Raw genomic sequence first — 24,266 nt, forward strand, 5'->3', positions numbered from 1 at the left:
GAAGAAGGCCTATAGTGTGTTAGCGTTTATTAACAGGGGGTTTGAGTTTAAGAGCCGTGGGGTTATGCTGCAACTGTACAGGACCTTGGTGAGACCACATTTGGAATATTGTGTGCAGTTCTGGTCACCTCACTATAAGAAGGATGTGGAAGCATTGGAGAGAGTGCAGAGGAGAGTTACCAGGATGCTGCCTGGTTTGGAGGGTAGGTCTTTTGAGGAAAGGTTGAGGGAGCTAGGGCTTTTCTCTTTAGAGCGGAGGAGGATGAGAGGCGACTTAATAGAGGTTTATAAGATGATGATGGGGATAGATAGAGTGGATGTTCAGAGACTATTTCCTTGGGTGGATGTAGCTGTTACTAGGGGGCATGACTATAAGGTTCATGGTGGGAGATATAGGAGGGATGTCTGAGGTAGGTTCTTTACTCAGAGAGTGGTTGGGATGTGGAATGGACTGCCTGTTGTGATAGTGGAGTTGGACACTTTAGGAACTTTCAAGCGGTTATTGGATAGGCACATGGAGCACACCAGAATGATAGGGAGTGGGATAGCTTGATCTTGGTTTCGGACTAAGCTCGACACAACATCGAGGGCCGAAGGGCCTGTACTGTTCTATGTTCTAAATGATATCACAGTGCAGCTTGAGGGAGGTCATGCTCAATGTTAGACACAGGGTGGCTGGAATCTTGAGGTTGAATTGGAGTCAGGATTTTTTTTGGTTTTGGAGACACTGGTGTCAGGTTAACTAATTGATGTTCTCTTTGTCAAAGTCGTCGTGTTAGGCCCGCTAATGTTTTAACCATTAGATCCATTATGAGAGAGTAAGACCTGTAAAGGTTTTCCTTAGTTTGAAATTAGCTGGAAGAGACTCACCATTTCTGTGGCCATTGTTACTTTGACACTGCTGCAAGGCACCAGGTAACTGGCTGAACCACTTGGATATTGTCCATTTTGGAAAAAAGCATGGAGAGTGCATGCATGTGTGTTCGAACATGACAAATGTATAATCACAATATGCAGTAGTACGCACCTTTGGAGAACCCTGCTGTATACCTACCAGCAATCTGTAAAAAAAATCATTCATCACTCCTGGTTTCTGTCACTCAGCCAACATTGTGTCCATGCTGGCACTGTTCCTTTTATTCCACAGGCAACTTTTTCAAATGCTTTTTTCCATAGAGACCACGTTTACCTCATTAACCCTTCCTGTTACCTGATCAAAAACTCAGTAAAATTTAGTTAAGCACAATTTGCTTTTAACAATCCAAATGATAATTTTGTCCTGAATTATAATCTCTAATAATCTTCTTGTTCATTGATATTAAACTGACTGGTATGTAGTTGCTGGGCATCTGCAATTTTCTAGTCCTCTGGCACCACCCCTGCATCCACCCTTACTTCCCTCTGTATCCTTAAGTGCATCCCATCTAATTCTGGTGACATGTCAACTTTAACTATAGCCAATACCTCCATTTGGTCAATTTTTAGCCCATCCATTGTCTCACCAGCCTCCTCTTTCACTATGACTTTGGCGGCAGCATCATCATCTTTGGTAATGTACACATTTCAAACTTGAGCCATGCCCTTTGCCTCCATGTGTCTAATTCAATGCAAATTGTTCATGCTGGGAAGAGGCCGCTCTCTTTCCTACAAGAACCTTCACCTATGTAACCTGTTGGACTAAGAAGAGTGATGAGTGCTTGAGGGAATGGCTGTTGGGTTATAATTTAATGCAAACAATCATGTTTTTGTTCAACTTTAAGGAGGTTGAGGATCATGAGCTTGGGGGGGCTGTTGGTGGCGGGGGCTATGATCTCCAAAGACAGATTCCCTGCAAGTACAGCGTTGCAATCATTTAAAAAATTCACTGGATACAGACTTATTTCTGCCTCAGCAATACAAAGCTCAGTTTGCTGCTTAATAATTCTATTCAAACGACACTGCAGTCAATCAGCCTTTAATTAAAGTTATTCAATTATAGTGGTAAAGCACACAATGAACTCGTTGGATATTCTTGCACTTGTTCGGAAGAAACAACATCTCAGTTCTTGGAAGAAAATGAGAAAATCTCTTGAAAGCCCTAAGCCAGCAGTTCTTCAGGAGAGAAACGTTCAACTAAAAAAGCTAATTCCAACGTTAATCATAAAGTAAGAGCTTGAATTTACAGTGTGTTTCACAACCTCAGTATGTCCCAAAGTGCTTTACAGCCACTGAAGTGTAGTCACTGTTATATTGCAGGAAACCCAATTTGCGCACAGCAAGGTTCCACTAACAGCAACGTGATGAACGGATAATCTGTTCTTGTGGGGTGTTGATTGAGGGAAAAATTCTTGCAAGGCATCAGGAAGAGTTCTGCTCCTCCTCTTCAAAATATTACCACTGGGTCTTTATAATCCACTGGCATGGGCGGGATGATGGCACAGTGGTTAGCACGGCTGCCTCAGTGCCAGGGACCCAGGTTCAATTCTGACCTCCGGTGACTGTGTGGAGTTTGCACATTCTCCCCATGTCTGCATGGTTTCTTCCAGGTGCTCAGTTTCCTCCCACAGACCAAAGATGTGCAAGTTGGGTGCATTGGCCATTCTAAATTGCCCCACAGTGGCAGGGGACTAGCTGGTAAATGCAAATGGGATTAGTAAATGCACGGGGTTATGGGGATAGGGTCTGGGTGGGATTTGTGGTTGGTGCAGACTCGATGGGCCGAATGGCCGCCTCCTGCTCTGTAGGGATTCTATGAAACATTCTACCCAAAAGGACAGACAAACCTCAGTTTAATTTTTCACCTGTGGTCCCTCTGACCAGCCCTCAATCCACAACCAGAGGCAAGAGAGTGCTATTACTGAGCCATGACTGACACATTATGGACAACCCTGTGAACCTTTGTAACTTTCACATAAACGGAGTTTTCAAAGCTTCAAGTAAGGGAAAGGCAACCCATTCTCCAGGTATGTTCCTGTCCCTTTAAAGATCTTGACTGAATTGTGGATCTCCAGCATTTTCTGGGGTAGAAATTCCTCTTGGGTGGTGGCACAAAGCGTGCAACATTGATGTTACCACTGGATCATATAAACAGCCCCACTTGCATATCTTTTGTTGACCGTTACTTGTGGCTTACTGGGCGACACTTCTTTCGCAGAGACGGATGGTTGTGGGAACAACTCCCACTGCAGGAATTTGCGAACATAATCCAGGTTGATTCTCCCAACGCAGTACTGAGTGCTGCACTGTTGGAGCTGCTGACTTTTGGAATGAGATATTAAACCGAGGCCGCCTCTGAGCTTGATGTAAAAGATTGTTTATCCATAAACAGGCAAGCAGATTATTTAATCATTTTCATGGTGGCACAGTGGTTAACACTGCTGTCTCGCAGCACCAGGGACCTGGGTTCAATTCTGGCTTCGGGTCACTGTGTGGAGTTTGCACGTTCTCCGTGTCTGCGAGGGTTTCCTCTGCATGCCCCGGTTTCCTCCCACAATCCAAAGATGTGCAGGTTAGGTGGATTGGACATGCTAAATCCCACCCAGGTCCTATCCCCGGAACCCCACATATTTAGTCTGCTAATCCTTCTACGCATCCTGGAACACTAAGGGGCAATTTTAGCATAGCCAATCAATCTAACCCACACATCTTGGGAAACCGGAGAACCCGGAGGAAACCCACTCGGACACAGGGAAAATGTGCAAACTCCACACAGACAGTGACCCAAGCCGGGAATCGAACCCAGGTCCCTGGAGCTGTGAGGCAGCAGTGCTAACCACCGTGCCACCCAAAATTGTTGTCAGTGCAGGCTCAATGGGCTACCTGGTCTGCTTCTGCACTGTAGAGATTCTGTGATTCTATACATTGCTATATTTTATATTGCTGTCTAGGAGACCTTGCATAAATTGATTGCCACAATTTTGATATTGCAACAGTGGCTCTATTTTAAAAAACGTACTTCGTTGCATGTAAAACCCTTTGGGATATTCTGAGCTGATGAAATAAGTGCAATTATTTTTTTTATTTAACAGTGCGATTAACGCATTTGAAATAAGGTGATTCATATCTTTAAAGCAAGGAGCTCTATTGCAAAAACTGAGTGCACTGCTTCCAATACCAGCAGACGTATTCTCCAGAGTCTAGATGAGGAGGAGTTCTTCACAGATTGTGTTGGAAACTGGATTCAACACCAGACAGCAAACAGGAAGTGTGAAATAGGAAGGAGACTCTGCCACCCTCGACAGGGGAGAGTGGAAACAATCTTGTAGGCTTCACAGGCAATTTAGAGCAATCACTTTCCAAATCCGTTTCCAAGAAGCAATCCAGACTTTAAAACGACAAGTCAATCTCTTTTTAAATAAAAAAGTACAAGGTTAGTGGGAGAGAGTACAAGAATAAGTTGGAATGAAATTACAAAGCATTTATTTTATGGAATTTTGCAGTATGTAGAATTGTACAACATGGAAGATGACAATTTGACCTATCATTTCAGTTTTAGCTTTATGGAGGAGCTTTCCAATTTGTCTCACTCCTAGGTACTCAGTAGCAAATGCGAGATGGCACTGGAGCAAGGTGACTTCTCACGAGCTGTCCCCCAGCGTACCTCTAATTCTATAGAGTCATTGAGGTTTACAGCATGGAAACAGGCCCTTCAACCCGACTTATCCATGCCGCCCTTTTTTTTAACCACTAAGCTAGTCCTTAGTTTGGCCCATGTGTCTCTATACCCATCTTACCCATGTAACTGTCTAAATGCTTTGTAAAGGACAAAATTGTACCTGCCTCCACTACTGCCTCTGACAGTTTGTTCCAGACACTCACCACCCTCTGTGTGAAAAAATTGCCCCTCTGGACCCTTTTGTATCTCTGTCCACTTGTTCTATGCTTTTAAAACTTAACTCTAACTCTTTTAAACACTCTGATCTCTGCTGCCATGAGACTTTTGAATGGACCTGCCATATATTAAGTTGATCTTTCTCTACACCTTAGTTATGACTGTAACACTACATTCTGTACCCTCTCCTTTCCTTCTCCCCTGTGTACTCTCTGAACTGTATGCTTTGTCTGCATAGTGCACAAGAAACAAGACTTTTCACTGTATACTAATATATGCGAGATTAATAAATTAAATCAATTAACACGGTGAAAGTTGCCATGGTGGTGACAGTTCCTGCTGCCATATTGCACTGTGCAGGAGGGGTGACTTTAAACAGCGAACACCAGACATGGAAAAATGTTCATTCAGCCATCAACAGCAACAAAACCCAGAGTGAAATGGGGTAGTGTGGCCCCTTTGGGGGGGGGGGGGGGGTGATTTGTGAGGGCCACATGATCGGGCTGGACCCTATGGAGTGACAGCAAGGGAAGCCAAGCCAATCAGGTGCAAGGGCATCCTGGGTCAGCGAGGATAGTAAGAAGTCTCACAACACCAGGTTAAAGACCAAGTTGTGAGACTTCTTACTGTGCTTACCCCAGTCCAACGCCGGCATCTCCACATCAGCGAGGATATGCAGTTGGAGCCAGGGATGCATGCGTGTATTCAGTTCTGTCAGACTCGTTTGTAAATATCTATTGTTAGTAATAAACCCTTTTATAATTGCAAGCCACAGTGAGTCATCTTCAAAGTCATTACAAGCAAGATGCAGAATGCCTTCATCAGTCAAATTCAACCATTAGGGCTGAAAAACACTGAGGAGCTGGAACTACAAGTAAAGGAGTTTAATATCATTGTATTTCCTTCATTTTGTATTTCAATGATAGCTATCTGAATGTTGGTTTTGTTTGTATCAGAGGTGGCGATATACCTCAGTTGCAGTGTATAATTTCTGTGAAGTACTGTCCACTAAACTTTTGAAACCCTGTAAATTAAGCATGAAATGTAGAGGATGAAACATGCTTGTTTATTTGTGCAAAAGGCTAAGGAAGTGGTTGGTGCTAACACGGAAATGAAATCCACAAATACCACTAATATAAAGCTTGTAGTCTCATCCTACTCACTGGCACAGAAAATTGATTGAAAAAGTAGCATATGATTGGTGAGTTGATAATGCCACGTGCCCTCAAAATTGTAAGGGAAATGCTCGGAGAGCAAAAGGCAGACCAGGCAACTGGACAAATTAACCATGTCAAATGGTCCTGTGAACGGGTAGTTTTGCAGTGCATTAACTGCGTGACAATGACTTTGTACAACTTGATAAATCCACATGACGCATTTCCAAAACCTATTTACTCACCTATGTTTAGTATTTGTGGACTAAATAAATCAAACAAGATTTTTGGCTTCATTGAGCTCTTTGTGAAACAAAATGACATTTACAAGTCGTTGGATGATTTCATAAATTCAGTGATGCTCAACAATGTCCCCATGAATGAATGAAAAAAAACCTGGACAAATTGCTTACTCAAGACAGAATGTTTGTCTATGTTTTTCCCTTCAGGGAAGAGGTGCACTCTTTCTTAGCCGATAAGAAACCTGAACTTGCCAAAGAGATGGAAGAATGAGCTGAGGTCTACTAAACTTGGTTAGCTCACAGACATGTTCCATTAAACAACACTGCTGAATAAAACTTCCAGAACTTCCAACAGAACAATTTTTTTTTATTCATTCAGGGGACATGGACGTTGCTGGCTGGCCAGCATTTATTGCCCATGGAGGGCGGTTGAGAGTCAACTACATTGCTGTGGATCTGGAGTCAAATGTAGGCCGGATTTCCTTCCTTAAAGGACGTTAGTGAACCAGATGGGTTTTTTCAACAATCGACAATGGTCTTGTGGCCATCAATAGATCCTTAATTCCAGATTTTAAAAAAAAATCAAATTCCACCATCTACCGTGGTGGGATTTGAACCTGGGTCCCCAGAACATTAGCTGAGTTTCTGGAATAATAGTTGAGCGATAATACCACTAGGCCACCCTCCCCTCAAATTGTGCACTCCTGTGGGTTACAAACCCCCTTCAGTGAGGATAATGATGGTAAATTGTCACCCTCTGTCTCATCAAAGTAATTTGAAGTCTTCATTGATAGTTTATTAGCTCTCTCAGAAATTCAGTGAAATACTGCTGGTGACATTTTTATGGGGAGCCGGTGGCCGAGTGGTATTGTCACTGGGCTAGTAATCCAGTAAACAGTGGTAGTGCTCTGGGGTCTTGGGTTCAAATTCCACCATGGCATCACATCGAATGATGTCCATTAAACCATTGTTGATTGTCGTAAAAACCCATTTGGTTCACTAATGTCCTTTAGGAAAGGAAATCTGCCGTCCTTACCTGGTCTAGCCATAAGCAATGTGGTTGGCTCTTAAATCCAACTAAAATGGCCTAGCAAGCCACTCGGTTCTTTCAAACCAGTTATATTAAACTGCGACAAAGCTTCCAAAAAAGGGATAAAACCAGACTGACCCCCGGCATCGACCTAGGCTCTGGAAACGTCAACAGCAAATTCAGCCTTGTCGACCCTGCAAAGTCCTCCTTACTGCCATCTGGGGGCTTTGCCAAAATTGGGAGAGCTGCCTCACAGACTAGTCAAGCAACAGCTTGACATACTCATACTCACAGAACCATACCTTACAGATAATGTCCCAGACACTACTATCACCATCCCTGGGCATGTCCTGTCCCACTGGCAGGTACTGTCACAAAGCCAGCTGATGTTATTTGTGAGGGTGTCCCAACCTGGAACACTGGTTCATGGTGGCGTATAATTTTGTTTACAGGAATGGTGTGAGAAGTCATGTTGCAAGATCTAGTGAGAACACTAACCAGCCCAGTCGTGGTATAATACTTACTAAAAACTATTTATCACAATAAAGAAGACACATATACACAAGCAGGACAATATAATCTAAGACAGGCTGTTTGGTGGAATCTGCTTCCCTGCTTCCACGAGAGAGTGGGCACCTCTGCAAGACGTGCCGGATCATTGACACGGATGCCATCATCTCACGTGAGAACACCATCTACCAGGTACACGGTACCTACTCTTGCAACTCGGCCAACATTGTCTACCTGATGCGCTGCAGGAAAGGATGTCCCGAGGCATGGTACATTGGGGAAACCATGCAGATGCTATGACAATGGACGAATGAACACCGCTCGACAATCAGCAGGCAAGACTGTTCTCTTCCTGTGGGGGAGCACTTCAGCAGTCACGGGCATTCAGCCTTGGATCTTCAGGTAAGCATTCTCCAAGGCGGCCTTCACGACACACGACAGCGCAGAGTCGCTGAGCAGAAACTGATAGCCAAGTTCCGCACACATGAGGACGGCCTAAACCGGGATGTTGGATTTATGTCACATTATCAGTAACCCCCACAGCTTGCCTCCTGGGCTTGCAGAATTTCACTAGCTGTTCTGTCTGGAGACAATACACATCTCTTTAACCTGTGTTTAATGTTCCCTCCACCCACATTGTCTGTACCTTTAAGACCTGGCTGGCTGTAGGGATTTGCATTCTAATCAGTATTCTGTAACTTGATTTTGTGTCTGTTTGCACTGTTTGAGAGCACATTTCCACTCCATCTGACGAAGGGGCAGCGCTCCGAAAGCTTATGGTATTTGCTACCAAATAAACCTGTTGGACTTGAACCTGGTGTTGTGAGACTTCTTACCGTGTTCACCCCAGCCCAACGCTGGCATCTCCACATCCACGAGAGTTGGCAGTTATACTATTTTTCCCTATAATGGTTCTGTCTGTGTATTTGCTGTCTGTCCTGTCAGCTTCTGTAGTTCTAAAAGATTAACATTATGCTTCCCCTGAATGGTGGAATCATCTAACCAAGGTGTTTCCTATCAGCAGGACGATGTATTCTTCTGGTCTGTCTACAATTGCTAATTATGGCATTACCACCGTGCTAAATGGGATAGATTAAGCATCCATGAGGTGCTGTGGGCCATCAACAGCAGCAGAATTTTACTCAACTCCAATCCGTAACCTCATAGAATCCCTACACTGCAGAAGGTGGCCATTCAGCCCATCGAGTCTGCACCGACCACAATCCCACCCAGGCCCTATCCCCTTAACCCCACGTACTTACCCTGCTAGACCCCTGACACTATGACCCCACATTTCCCCCACTCTGCCATTACCACCAAGCCAGGGGATCAACCCTGGTTCAATGAAGAGTGCAGGAGGGCATGCCAAGAGCAAAACCAGGCATACATAAAAATGAGGTGTCAACTTGGTGAAGCTACAACACGGGACTACTTGCGGACCAAGCAACATAATCAGAAAGCAATAGACAGAGCTAAGGGATCTCACAACCAACAGATCAGATCTAAGCTCTGCAGTCCTGCTCATCCAGCCGTGAATGGTGGTGGACAATTAAACAATTCACTGGAGGAGGAGGCTCCACAAATATCGCCATCCTCAATGATGGAGGAACCCAGCACATCAATGCAAATGATAAGGCTGAGGCATTTGCTATAATCTTCAGCCAGAAATGCCAAGTGGATGAACTATCTCGGCCTCCTCCAGAGATCCCCTGCTTAGCAGATGCCAGTCTTCAGCCAATTCGATTCACTCCATGTGTATCATGTCTGATTTGGAGAGTTAAATCATAACATCACAACAGTGCAGAAGGAGGCCATTCGACTCATTGAGCCTGCACCAACTACCATCCCATGTCTTTACCCTACTAGTCCACCTGACACTCAGTGGTAATTTAGCATAGCGAATCCACCTATCCCACACATCTTTGGAGTGTGGGAGAGAACTGGAGCACTTGGTGGAAACCCACGCAGACACAGGGAGAACGTGCAAACTCCACTCAGATAGTCAATCGAGGCCAGAATTGAACCCTGGTCCCTGGCGCTGTGAGGCAGCAGTGCTAACCACTGTTCCACCATACCGCCCATGCCATTCCAACATTGGGTAGCTTAAAATGTGGAAAGATACTTCACTTTTCAGTGTAGTGATCCCTCACTTGACAAGGGCCAGATTTACTGGGAATATAAAAGACATGCTGTTGTAGCTTATTATTGGGCCTTTCTCTGATCCTCAAAGGTTTGTGTTTTTTTTACATGCGTAGATTTATTCAGGAGAAGGATTATCGTTAAAGATTGGAAACTTAGTTTATTCCCTTTTGCATATTCACAGGTAGCTTTCCAAACTCAAAATTAAAATCAAAACACTGCTGGATGCTGGAGATTTGAAATAAAAACATGAGGTGCTGGAAAAACTCAGCAGATTTGGGAGAGAGTAAGAGAGGTAACATTTTGAGTCTGATCTAAGACATAGTATCCCTACAGTGCAGAAGGAGGCCTTTTGGCCCATCAAGTCTGCACCGACCGCAATCCCACCCAGCCCCTACCCCTGTAACCCCATGTATTTACCCTGCTAGTCCCCCTGACACTAAGGGACAATTTAGCATGGTCAATCAACCTAACCTGCACATCTTTGGACTGTGGAGGAAACCGGAGCACCTGGAGGAAACCCACACAGACATGAGGAGAATGTGCAAACTCCACATAGACAGTGACCCAAGCCAGGAATTGAACCCAGGTCCCTGGCACTGTGAGGTAGCAGTGCTAACCACTATGCCACTGTGCTGCCCTGTCATATTGGACTCGAAATGTTAACTCTTATTTTTCTCTCTCCACAGAAGCTGCCAGACCTGTTGAGTTTTTCCAGCACTTTCTGTCTTTATTGAGGTTCAACTAACAAGGAGGGAATTATTTTACCTTATTGAATGGCGGGTGTGTTTGAAATGAGCAGGCCTTGAAGTTATATGGTTTTCCTTTACGACACACTGTTCTTCCAATATCAACATACAGAAAATATTCCAGTCCAGCAATAACCTTTAAAAGAAAATAGATCAAGTTTTAAGAGTCATAAAGTTTCACACACAAAAAGAGGCCCTTTGGCCCACCATCAAGCACCCATTCTAATCCCATTTTTATATCTCCTTGGAATACAGCCACTCAAACTGTATGGACTGTGCTAACCACTGTGCCACCACATTAAGAGTTATCCACGTTGCTGTGGATCTGGAGTCATACATAGGCCAGGTCAGGTAAAGACGGCAGATTTCCTTCCCTAAAGGACATTAGTGAACGAGATGGGTTTTTACAACAATCAAAAATGGTTTTATGGTCATCATGAGAGATTTTTTTGCACATCACCAGACAATTTATGTCCAAGGTCATATTAGATTTATCATTGGACTTTTAATTCCAGATTGTTTTAAATTTAATTCAGATTTCGTGGTGGGATTCAAACCCAGGTGCCTAGGGCAGTACTCTGAGTCTCCAGATTACTAGCCCAGTGACAATCCCACTACACCACTGCCTTCAGATTCAATCAAGGCATTCAAGAGGGCATTGATGATTGCTTAAATAGAAATGATATGCAGGGGTCTGGGGGAAAAAGCAGGGCAATGGCACAAAGTCATGATTGAGTCATTTGGAGAGCGAGTACAGATATGATGGGCCAAATGGCCTCCTTCTGCAAAGCAACAATTCTGTGATTGTGGCAATGTAGAGTAGTTGTGAATCTGTGCATTCTGGAACGTGGACTGTTGGTCAGTTTAAGGATGGAGGAATCGAAGGTTGCTCTCCCTTCTGGCACTCAAGCATGGTCCTTCTTACCTGTACCTGGGCTTTAAGTATTGTATGAACTTTAAACAGGAAGATGTCATTCGATTGATTGTTGTAGTTGTAGATTGCAATGAGGGTGGCATTTTGAACGCCAGAGTCAGTCGTGTTAATATCTCTGGGAGCTCCTGGACCAACGGGAGTCTTTCCTGTTTCACCAACACCTGGAACGTTACAAGAAACAATAGCCATGAAGGAAGTGGGGAAGGGGCAATGCAACAAAATGACTTGTGCTGGATTGTCACTGCATCAGGTCAATGAAGTTGGATACTTCACAAAATCACTGGTTCTTTTGCCATTCCTCTGACCACTCTGAAGCTGCGCAGGTTAGGTTGATTGGTTTGTTAAATTGACCCTTGGCGTCAGGGGGATTAGTAGGGAAGGGGTTACAGGGATAGGGCTTGGATGGGATGGTGTCGGTGCAGGCTCAATGGGTCGAATGGCCTACTTCTGCACTGCAGGGATTCTATGTTTCTATTTTATTCTAATATTTTTAAAGCAGGCCTTTGAGAGAATGGAGAGGAGATATACCATACTGGTACCAGGGATGTAGGACTTCAGTTACGCAGAGAATGTAGAGCATCTGGGATTATTCTTTTAAAGTCAAAGCAGGGAGATTAAGAAAAAGATAATCAAAATTATGAGAGGTTTTGATAAGAGTTGATAATGAGAAACTGTTCCCACTGGCAGGATGGTCTCTGACCAGAGAACTCAGATTTTAATGGTTGGCAAAAGAGATGAGGTAAGGAGGCCACAAATCATAAGTGCCGATGGCCAAACCCTCCTCACAATATGCACTCTCGTTTCTCAAGGCTGTATGCCAGACACCCTGACACGTAACAGTAACCCAGCGGGGTGTGTGGTGGACTCAAACCTATGAGGATTTAAGGAGCTGAAGTTCCACTCCTGTGCAGCAGAGGGTGCAAACACTAGCAGTGCTCCAGATGGCAGGCTTCCAACAGCGTTCATCCAGGTGAATGGCCCTGCTGCAACAGGTATTCCAGTGAGCTGTACACCTTTAAAAAGGGAAGAAAAATACATTCCTGTAGACGCACGCCAACCAGAAGTTTTAAAACAACCACATCTGAACTTTGGCAAGATCAGTCTGAGTTGTAAAGGGGACTAATATTTACCGACACGGCTCGGCAATTCTGCTCAGGTGAACTGCTGGAGGTTTCGGTCTCAAGAGTTCCCCCGCTCCCTACACTCCCACAGTTGGTCTAGTCTTCAGAAGCACAGCTCTCCCACGTTCGATTGGAAAGGGAACAAAACAGACCCTTGTCGTCCAATTGAGTTAACCTCGAAGGTTCATCAAAACCACCTCACCCCCAACCCAGTCTCCAAATACTTTTATGACAGGTAAAGTACGGCACGGTGGCACAGTGGTTGGTGCTGCTGCCTCATAGCACCAGGGACCTGGGTTCAATCCTGGTTTCGGGTGACCGTCTGTGTGGAGTTTGCATATTGTCTGTGTGGGTTTCCTCCCGCAGTCCCAAGTATTGCATGTTAGGTTGATTGGCCATGCTAAATTGCCCCTTAGTGTCAGGGGGGCTAGCAGGGTAAACATGTGGGGTTAGGGCCTGGGTGGGATTGTTGTCAGTGCAGGCTTGATGGGCTGAATGGCCTCCTTCTGCACTGTAGGGATTCTATGGAAATGTTCAAAGAAAGCAATGTACTGTAATGTTGATATGATTTTTCTCAGTAAGAAGTTTAACAACACCAGGTTAAAGTCCAGGTTGGACTTTAACCTGGTGTTGTTAAACTTCTTACTGTGTTTACCCCAGTCCAACGCCGGCATCTCCACATCATGATTTTTCTCCTCAGGTTACTCGCAGCAGTGAACTGGAGATGAATAGAAACATAGAAAAACTACAGCACAAACAGGCCCTTCGGCCCACAAGTTGTGCCGAACACATCCCTACCTTCTAGACCTACCTGTAACCCTCCATCCTATTACGCTCCATGTACTCATGCAGGAGTCTCTTAAAAGACCCTATTGAGTTCGCCTCCACCACCACTGACGGCAGCCCATTCCACTCACCCACCACCCTCTGTGTGAAAAACTTACCCCTAACATCTCCCCTGTACCTACCCCCCAGCACCCTAAACCTGTGTCCTCTCGTAGCAGACATTTCCACCCTGGGAAAAAGCCTCTGAGAGTCCACCCAATCTATGCCTCTCAACATCTTATACACCTCTATTAGGTCTCCTCTCATCCTTCGTCTCTCCAAGGAGGAAAGACCGAGCTCCCTCAGCCTATCCTCATAAGGCATGCCACTCAATCCAGGCAACATCCTTGTAAATCTCCTCTGCACCCTTTCAATCTTTTCCACATCCTTCCTATAGTGAGGCGACCAGAACTGAGCACAGTACTCCAAGTGGGGTCTGACGAGGGTCTTATATAGCTGCATCATTAACCCCAGACTCCTAAACTCAATCCCTCGATTGATAAAGGCCAGCACACCATACGCCTTCTTAACCACCTCCTCCACCTGCGGGGCCGATTTCAGAGTCCTATGGACCCGGACCCCAAGGCCCTTCTGATCCTCTACAGTACTAAGAGTCTTTCCCTTTATATTGTACTCCTTTATCCCATTTGACCTACCAAAATGGACCACGACGCATTTATCTGGGTTGAAGTCCATCTGCCACTTGTCCGTCCAGTCTTGCATCCTATCTATGTCCCTCTGTAACTTCTGACATCCCTCCAGACTATCCACAACCCCGCCAACCTTTGTGTCATCGGCAAACTTACCAACCCATCCCTCCGCTTCCTCATCCAGGTCATTTATGAAAATGACAAACAGCAAGGGTCCCAGAACAGATCCCTGGGGCACACCACTGGTGACCGACCTCCATTTAGAAAAAGACCCATCTGACGAGGGTCTTATATAGCTGCATCATTAACCCCAGACTCCTAAACTCAATCCCTCGATTGATAAAGGCCAGCACCCACTCTCTGCCTCCTTTGGGCAAGCCAGTTCTGGATCCACCGGGCAGCAGCCCCTTGGATCCCATGCCCTCTCACTTTTTCGAGAAGCCTTGCATGGGGGACCTTATCGAACGCCTTGCTAAAATCCATATAAACCACATCTACCGCCTTCCCTTCGTCAATGTGTTTAGTCACATTTTCGAAGAACTCCACCAGGCTCATAAGGCACGATCTGCCCTTGACAAAGCCATGCTGAGTATTCTTGAGCACACTAAACCTCTCTAAATGCTCATATATCCTGTCCCTCAGGATCTTCTCCATCAGTTTACCAACCACTGAGGTTAGACTCACCGGTCGGTAATTACCTGGGCTATCCCTATTCCCCTTCTTGAAAATAGGAACCACATCCGCAATCCTCCAATTCTTCGGCACCTCTCCCGTCTCCATCGACGACGCAAAGATCATCGCCAGAGGCTCTGCAATCTCTTCCCTCGCCTCCCACAGTAACCTGGGGTACATCCCATCTGGACCCGGCGACTTATCTATCTTGATGCCATTCAAAGATTCCAGCACAACCTCTTTCTTAAAGTCCACATACTCAATCCTTTCAGTCCACCGCACGCCCGCAGTACATCCACCCAGGTCCTTCTCCTCTGTGAAAACCGAGGCAAAATACTCATTGAGCACCTCTGCCATTTCTACTGGTTCCGTACAGACTTTCCCGCCTTCACCTTTTATAGGCCCTATTCCGTCACGTCTCATCCTTTTACTCTTCACATATTTATAGAACGCCTTAGGGTTTTCCTTAATCCTACCTGCCAGGGCCTTCTCGTGACCCCTTCTGGCTCTCCTAATTTCCTTCTTTAGTCCCTTCCTACAAGCCGTATACTCTTCTAAATCCCTATCTTCGCCAAGCTCTCTGAGCCTTTTGTACGCTTTCCTTTTCTTCTCGACTAGGTCCCGCACAGCTTTCGTGCACCACGGTTCCTTTAACCGACCAACACCTCCCTGTCTGCTTGGAATGTTGTCCTGTAGAACTCTAGACAGACATTCCTTGAAAAACTGCCACCTCTCTTCAGTACATTTCCCCGAGAATACCTCCTTCCAATTTACTCCTCTAATTTGCTGTCTAATGTCTTCATATTTCCCCTTACTCCATATAAACACTTTCCTAGCTTGCCTGATCCTCTCTTTTTCCAATGCAAGCCTAAAGGAGATAGAGTTATGATCGCTATCCCCAAGATGTTCTCCCACTGAGAGATCTGATACCTGTCCAGGTTCATTGGTCAGTATCAGATCAAGTACAGCCTCTCCTCTTGTCGGCTTGTCCACATGTTGTGTCAGGAAACTCTCCTGAACACACCTAACAAACTCCTCCCCATCCAATCCTCTTACCCTAGGGATATTCCAATCTATGTTTGGGAAATTAAAGTCTCCCATCACAACAACTCTGCTATTACTGCATCTCTCCAGGATCTGTTTCCCTATCTGCTCCTCTACCTCCCTGTTACTATTGGGCGGCCTATAGAAAACTCCCAGCAAAGTGACCGGCCCCTTCCCACTCTGAACTTCCACCCACAGAGACTCGGTGGACAATCCCTCCACAGCATACACCTTCTCTACAGCTGTGACACTATCGCTGATCAGCAGTGCCACTCCACCCCCTCTCTTGCCTCCCTGCCTGTCCTTCCTGAAACATCTGAATCCCGGCACCTGGAGTATCCAGTCCTGTCCCTGAGACATCCAAGTCTCCGTAATGGCCACCACATCATACTTCCAGGCATCGATCCACGCTCTGAGCTCATCCCCTTTATTCACTATACTCCTGGCATTAAAGTAGACACATCTCAATCCTTTGGTCTGACCTCTCCCCTTCTCTATTCGCTGTCCATCTGCCCTCTTGCACTGCCTATAACCCTTCTCTGTTTGCGAGCTACCTTCCTCACTCTCAGTCACCTCATTTTGATCCCCTCCCCCCAACCTATCTAGTTTAAACTCTCCCCAGTAGCCTTAGCCAACTTTCTTGCCAGGATATTGGTCCCCCTGGGATTCAAGTGCCATCCGTTTTTTGTGTACAGGTCACACCTGCCCCTAAAGAGGTCCCAATGATCCAGGAACCTGAATCCCTGCCCCCTGCACCAGTCCCTCAGCCACACATTCATCCTCCACCTCACTCCATTCCTGTCCTCACCTTCCCATGGCACAGGCAGCAATCCTGAGATTACTACCTTTGCTTTCCTCCTTCTCAGCTGTCTCCCTAATTCCCTATACTCTCTTTTCATGACCCCTTCCTACCCACATCAGCGGTACCAATATGTACCGCTACCTCCGGCTCCTCTCCCTCCCACCTCAGGATTTCTGGGACTCGCCCAGCGACATCCTGGATCCGAGCTCCAGGGAGGCAGATCACCATGCGAGACTCCCGCCTGCCTCCGCAAAATCGCCTGTCCGTCCCCCTGACTGTCGAGTCCCCGATTAACACTGCTTTCCTCCTCTTATCCTTAGCCCTCTGAGTTACAGGGCCGGACTCCACCCCGGAGACACGGCCACTGCTGCTTCCCCCAGATGGGCTGTCCCCCCCAACAGTACTCAGGCAGGAGTACTTGTTGTGTAGGGGCACACCCACCGGCGTGCTCTCAATCACCCGAGCTTTACCCATCCTGGCCGTCACCCACTTGGCCTCCTCCCGTGGCCCTGGTGTGACCACCTGATGATAGCTCTTGTCTATCACCTCCTCATTCTCCCTTAACAGATCCTCGAGCTGCAGTTCCAGCTCCCTAACACGGCCCCTCAGGAACCGCAGCTCGACACACCCCTCACAGATGTGGATGTCCGGGAGGCCAGATGCCTCCAGGACCTCCCACATCCTACACTGGGAACAACACACTGGCTTCACACTCATATTTCACCCTTTCTACCAAGGTACACAGAGAAAAGTAAATTAGAAATAAAAAAAGAAGAAACTCACCCCTGCTCGCCCTAAGCCCTGTGAGCCAAAGTCCTGACAGCTTTCACTCTGCTTCCCACTCACTCCCCTGCCCGCTCCCGACGCTGCCCGCTCAAAAGTGTGGCCTGCTTTTAAACCCTCCGAAAACCTTCCCAGGCTTCTCCTGGGCCTACTTCCTGTTTAGGATTTAAAAAAAACCTCTGATTTTTTTACACAAGTTTAACAGAAAAATAAATAAATAAAGCACATGCACAAACACACTGCCTTACCCTCAGCCTGCTCCTGTGGAACAATCTTCAGTTCCTGAAGAGATCAGGACAATCCTGGAGGGTTGGCAATCCTATGTCTGGCAGGAGAGCTTCCATAACTGGTACCAAATCTCATTCACTCATCACCACTGTGCTCCGTGACCTACAGGAGCTTTGTCTGCATTGACCAGTTTGGTTGAATTATTTGCTTTTACATTGTAAATGCTACGTAACAAGTGGACATGAGCTTGGCTGAATAGCGAGAATATGCATAGAGTGGAGTGGAGGGGAAAAATAAACAAAGTCTTGGTTGAACAAATTGAATTAATAAAAATAATTTTGCAAACTGTGTATGGCAGACAGAACAATTTCTGAATAGTGTGTGGCACTCAATAGAATTATCCACAGCTAGTGGTTGTGGAGGGTTACCAGATTATACTTACTGCCATAGATCATACAGCTGCAAGTTTAGATACAAGATTGGAATGATATGTTGAAAAAAAACTAATCAAATCTCCGTGGACTGTTAATAGATTAATATGTAAACTGTCAACTCCTGGAGCAGATGGTTAAATACCACTTGGAAAAAGGGTAATATCCCACTTTTATTGTTGGATTTTTAAAAAATGAATTTGATTACAGAATGTTTCTCATTAAAAATCAACCACTCAGCTACACGATGCATTACCAGTCAACTATTGCAATTAAACAATTAAAGAAGGGACAATTTTGTCACAGAATTAAAATGATTGAGGCGATAATAGAAGAGAGGGAACCAATGCATATAGAATCATGGAATCCCTACAGTGCAGAAGGAGGCCATTTGACCCATCACGTCTGACTCTCTGACAGAGCATCTTACCCTGTCTCCCCCACTCTATTCCCTTTACCCCATGCATTTAACCTAACCTACATAACTTGGGACACTAAGGGGATATTTAGTATGGCCAATCCACGTAACCTGCACATATTTCAATAGTGGGAGGAAACCCACACAGACACAGGGAGAACATGCAAATTGCACACAGACAGTCACCCAAGGCTAGAATTGAACCTGGGTCCCTGGCACTGTGAGGCAGCTATGCTAACCACTCTACCACCGTGCCGCTCCATGTGGTAGAAGGTTACTGAGTATGTTTAAGGCAAGACTATGCAGCATACAATTAAGCTTGTAAATGTATTGTTAACGGGAGAATTAACAGCAGAGAAAAAAACAGACGAGTCAGTGTTTAATACTCCACATCAGCCTCCTCCCACTATACCTACCCTGCCTCTGCATCATCCTATTTGGCTGGGATTCTCCGGTGTTGTTCGCCCCGCCACTGCTACCAGTGAGGATGGAGAATGTGGCACTCAGTCAAATCTCCATTCACTAGGGTGGCACAGTGGCCTCACACCGCCAGGGACCTGGGTTTAATTCTCGGCTTGGGTCACTGTCTGTGTGGAGTTTGCACGTTCTTTCCGTGTCTGCGTGGGTTTCCTCCGGGTGCTCCGGTTTCCTCCCACAGTCCAAAGATATGCGGGTTAGGTGGATTGGCCAAGGTGATTGTCCCTTAGTGTCAGGAGGACTAGCTAGGGTAAATGCATGGGGTTATGGGGGATAGGATTTGGGTGGGATTGTGATCGGTGCAGACTCGATGAGCCGAATGGCCTCCCTCTGCACTGTAGGATTCTATGCAGCGGGACCGGAAAATCCTAGCCACGGGCGAGGTCAGAGAATTCTGGCCCCTTCTAAAGGCATAAATGGTCTCAGTTTCCATGTAGCAGCAAGGGTCACGTACCAACCAACTCAAGAACAGCTTCTTCCCTGCTGCCATCAGACTTTTGAATGGGCCTACCTCTGATTTAAGTTGATCTTTCTCTGTACCCTAGCTATGACTGTAACACTACATCCTGCACTCTTTCCTTTCCTTCTCTATGAACGGTATGCTTTGTCTGTATAGTGCACAAGAAACAATACTTTTCACTGTATATTAATACATGTGAATAATAAATCAAATCAAATCAAAATCAAATCCATATTCTCTCCGTTCATCATGTAAGGAGATTCCTCTTAGATTCTTTACTTGGTTTGTGGCCGTCACACCCCCTTATTCTGGATTCCCCCACGAATGGAAAAACATTCTTCACATTCACCCAATTTGAACTCCTTTCACATTTGAATGAAAATAATCTTTTGACTGTGAAGCGATTTTCGACAGTCATGGATATAAATGTTTATTTATATCCATGAGGCTTTTGCGTTTCACTTTGCACAGGGCAGACATGCATAGAAAATCATGCCATCCAATTCAATTGTTTCCTTCATCCTGAAGCAATGAATGTTGGTTCTCCACCTTTATTCAAGGATTTGCTTTCAGTCGTTCCTTGGTTGTTTTGAACTGTCCAAGTTTCAAAGGTTAGTATTTTTAAATAACACTTCTTATGCCCAAGGAGAGGACCCATATACTGGTTAGAATGCGAAGTGTAGAGCAGTGCCACATTCTGACATGCAGGCGTAGACACACTGCGGGTTGGGTGAGGGGTTAAGGAAGAGCAGAATAATGGAATGGGGGCAACATTTTAAAAAGTGGATCTTTGAACGCTGTCAAATGCTTCAGACTAGGGCTGCTGGAGCTGAGAGCCGGTATCGTTGACAAAACCTTTCGTTACGAGCTTCACAACGTGAGCCTTACTGAGTTGCAGCAGAAGCCACATCCTCTCTGATTCAGTTAGAACAACGCATTTAGCCAGCGCTCTGACACCTCTCGGCTTTGCTGCTGTGGCTGCTTTCCACCTCGCCCCAAACTGTTGCACAAAGTAGAACGCAAAACATTCAAAGTCAGCAGCATTTATCGATAAAACTAGAAATATCAGTTACTTGCCATCTGAATAGATCAAACCAAAAGCAAACAGTACAGACAGCAGCACTCCCAACACTGTGCCCATGTTGTAGCCAGTCTTGTCTCTATACACCCTCCTGCCTCTGCCTTTCTGACCTTTTCATTCCTAATCGGGAGGTGTTAGCCACAACTTTGTCCTCATCTGATGTTTCCTGATACAAGCGTATGCTTTATCCAATGAGAGCACTACTTTGAAATTCTTGCTTCCTGGTTGCTGAGTTCCTGAAATTCTGGCTTCCTGATTGGTGAGTTCCTGCCACTGGGCCAGACGTTAACTCACCCAAAGCACAAAGTTAAAATTTGGTCCTGTGGGAGGACCCTAAGATTGGATCAGGAGGTCTCCATCTTGGGGTGGGTCACGTGAGGGGAATGGAGCTCCTACAATATCTGCAATTTATCCCTATAAACATTACTGATATTAGGTTAAAAGGTTCAGATTTGGGGCAGGGGCGGGGAGGTCACATGAGGTCATCCCTGGTGCTACACATCTTTTCATCCTTCCTTTCATCCTGATGCATGACCTGTAATTAGTTGATTCTGATATATATATATATAACCTGTGCAATGTCTTTGGAAAATCCCAGTTAACATTTTAGACCGAATTAAGTTGAAGAAATCCTTGTTCGTCTGATGCGGTTGAAGCTGACTTGGATGAAGTGGGCTGGTGAGCAGGCCCAAGCTCGGGTGGTGCTGTTGGTGCCAAGATGAAGATCACTTTATGAATGAAAATGCGGAGGATATATTCTGCTCACTAGCATGGATTCCGAGTGCCATGATGAATCGCGAGATGTTCTACAAAGAATGAATGGAGTGGAGATGATGGTCCTTTCTGTCCAAAGGGAGGTCTCCTTGGTGAGGGCCCACCTTCGATCCTTGGAAATCCTGCAGCATGGTATGTCAGACATTCTATTTAAGTGGCGGGGACATGGCTGGTTGAGGATTATCTGTGAGCTAGTATTCCCCCCGGAAGAGGAAGTCCTGTGGTGAGATTCTGGCTGATTTTGAGAACTGGCTTCCATGCTTTCACCTTCCTGATTTGAGGGCTAGGCCTCTTGAGTTTGATGAAACACGTTTCATCTGATCTGGAGCTGGCTGGAGACCCCGGCCACTGGTCTTGTGTTGTCTTGACCTCAAAGCTCGTTGAGAGGGTTTGGAAACAGCCAGACACAATGGACCCCCCACCCACTGGGGCCTGGGCCCCTGTACATCTGAGCTCTGGGAAGGTAGCATGATGGAGGTGTGGAGACTTCGGTGAAGTTCTGGATCCACTTTGAAGTGGATGAAGACACCGCAACATCAATGACTGTAAAAGACAGAAAACATAGTCTTAGTTCTAATATAGGAACTGGTGAAAAAAGATATTAAAATACAATGCTGTAGCTAAAATAATTTATGGATTTCCATCAAATATTCAAAGCAACATGCTGGCTAAATCCCCGAGTATTTAAGTTGTCCAAGCAACAAAAAGCTATCTGCTTTAAGCTATCCAGCCCCTCGACAACTGGAGAAACATTGGAAGGTTCTCAATTCACCTGGAATCCTTCTACGATATCTCTGATTCTTAGAGGGAAACCGTTACATTTACACTCTTCTAAACCAATTTACATCATTGTTGGTACCTAGGGAGCTGCCACTTAATTAAACGCCTCCCTTTTAATTATTCCTTGTTGTTTAATTGTTAAGAATGGTCTTATCATGTTGATCCTGGGAGCAGATTACTGGTCAATTATGTGATAATATAATTTCTAATTAATTCCGCTTGCTGCTCTATTTTCATAAAGTGGTTTTAAACTTTTAACAGAGACATAGTGATTTTTGAAAGTTGCCTTCCTTCAGCTTAGAGAAAGCTTAATTCTTACGACAACTGTCTTTCATACTAGCTGTTTAATAATGTTCAATTCTGACACTTAGAAACCTATTAGTCTCTCGTCATGTGCAAAGCTAAATTTTAAGAACACTTTCTTAATAGCTCATGACCCCAATCGCAGGCTGTACCACCGTTCATGTGTGTTATCGTCCTTTTTAAATTTCTTTGTTGATGAATAAAGCAATTTAGGTGGAGGAGGCGATGGCCTAGTGGTATTATCGTGAGACTATTAATCCAGAAACTCAACTAATGTTCTGGGGACCTGGGTTCAAATCCCGCCACGGCAGATGGTGGAATTTGAATTCAATAAAAAATATCTGGAATTAAGGATCTACTGATGACCATGAAACCATTGTCGATTGAAAAAGCCATCTGTTTCACTCACATTCTTTAGGGAAGGAAACCTGCTGTCCTTACCTGGTCTGGCCTACATGTGACTCCAGAGCCACAGCAATGTGGTTGACTCTCAAGTTTCCCTCTGAAATGGATTAGCAAGACACTCAGTTCAAGGGCGACTAGGGAGGGACAATAAATGCTGGCCCAACCAGCGATGCCCATGTTCCACAAATGAATTAGTTAACCTCTATTTCCAAGAAAGGATAGAGCACTAATGGAACTGTATGAGATAATGGTATCAGTTTCTAATTGAAGTGCTTGTAATTAAGTTTAGTGCTGCTCATACAGGTGTGCAATGGGTAAAACAAAATGGCTGTCAGCTTGTGCCCATTTTCTCAGTTCTAAAGTATCATGTCCCAATTATATATGAATTCTACCTAACATATATATGTTTTACCTAATTATTTGCGTGTATCTCTCGCAGTAGAATGTCTCAGAGTGCTTTTTAGGAATGTAATCAGACTGGCGGCATGGTGGAACAGTGGTTAGCACTGCTACCTCACAGCTCCAGAGACCTGGATTTGATTCCTGGCTTGGGTCACTGTCTGTGTGGAGTTTGCACGTTCTCCCCATGTCTGAGTGGGTTTCATCTGGGTTCTCCGGTTTCCTCCCACGCTCCAAAGATGTGCAGATTAGGTGCATTGGCCATGCTAAATTGCCCTTTAGTGTCCCAGGATGTGTAAATTAGAGGGATTAGCGGGGTAATTATATGGAGTTACGGGGATAAAGGCCTAGGTGGGATTGTGGTTGGTGCAGACTCGGTGAGCCGAATGGCCTCCTTCTGTAGGGTTTCTATGAAAAGAATTGGCATTAGAAGGAAACATCTGGACAGGTGTCCCAAAACTTGATTTGAAGGAATGTCTTGAAGAAGCCGAGAGAGGTAGAGAGTGGACAGGTTACCATAGAAAGAAACCATAGAAACCCTACAGTGCAGAAAGAGGCCATTCGGCCCATCGAGTCTGCACCGAGCACAATCCCACCCAGGCCCTATCCCCATATCCCTACATATTTACCTGCTAATCCCTCCAACCCTCATATTTACCTGCTAATCCCTCTAATCTACGCATCCCGGGACACTAAGGAGCAATTTAGCTTGGCCAATCAACCTAACCCGCACATCTTTGGACTGTGGGAGGAAACCGGAGCACCCGGAGGAAACCCGCGCAGACACAGGGAGAATGTGCAAACTCCGCACAGACAGTGACCTGAGCCGGGAATCGAACCCAGGTCCTTGGAGCTGTGAAGCAGCAGTGCTAACCACTGTGCTACCGTGCCGCCCCGTGCCGGTTTATGGTGGGAATTCCAGAGCTTAGGACCTAGGCAGCTGAAGAAATGTTTGCCAATAGTGTAGTGAAGGAAATTGGGCACACAGGCAGTTAGTGGAACAATGGCGGAGATGGGTAATACTTACGCTACGACTTGCAATGCC

General features: G+C 45.5%; 1 protein-coding gene across 1 annotated transcript; it reads right to left on the minus strand.

Moving 5' to 3' along the window:
- Nucleotides 1–1,939: 1,939 nt before the first annotated feature.
- On the minus strand, nt 1,940–20,731 carry LOC144504613 (cystatin-F-like). Its single transcript, XM_078230231.1, has 4 exons — nt 20,557–20,731; nt 11,560–11,729; nt 10,654–10,770; nt 1,940–4,325 (listed from the first exon to the last, which is right to left on the minus strand). The coding sequence occupies exons 1-4, from the start codon at nt 20,618–20,620 to the stop codon at nt 4,248–4,250; spliced, it is 429 nt and encodes a 142-aa protein (XP_078086357.1). The 5' UTR covers nt 20,621–20,731; the 3' UTR covers nt 1,940–4,247.
- Between the last annotated feature and the right edge of the window lie 3,535 nt (nt 20,732–24,266).

Source organism: Mustelus asterias, chromosome 15, assembly GCF_964213995.1.
Source record: "Mustelus asterias chromosome 15, sMusAst1.hap1.1, whole genome shotgun sequence".
NCBI lineage: Eukaryota > Metazoa > Chordata > Chondrichthyes > Carcharhiniformes > Triakidae > Mustelus > Mustelus asterias.

Excerpts from the sequence above, each read along its gene's own strand:
- LOC144504613 (XM_078230231.1), bottom strand. The coding sequence starts at position 20,620 with ATGGGCACAGTGTTGGGAGTGCTGCTGTCTGTACTGTTTGCTTTTGGT. Across the intron at positions 11,730-20,556 it reads TGGTTTGATCTATTCAGATG|GTGTTGGTGAAACAGGAAAG; the intron begins GCAAGTAACTGA and ends GTAACGTTCCAG. Across the intron at positions 4,326-10,653 it reads CACACCCGCCATTCAATAAG|AGATTGACTTGTCGTTTTAA; the intron begins GTAAAATAATTC and ends TTATTTAAAAAG.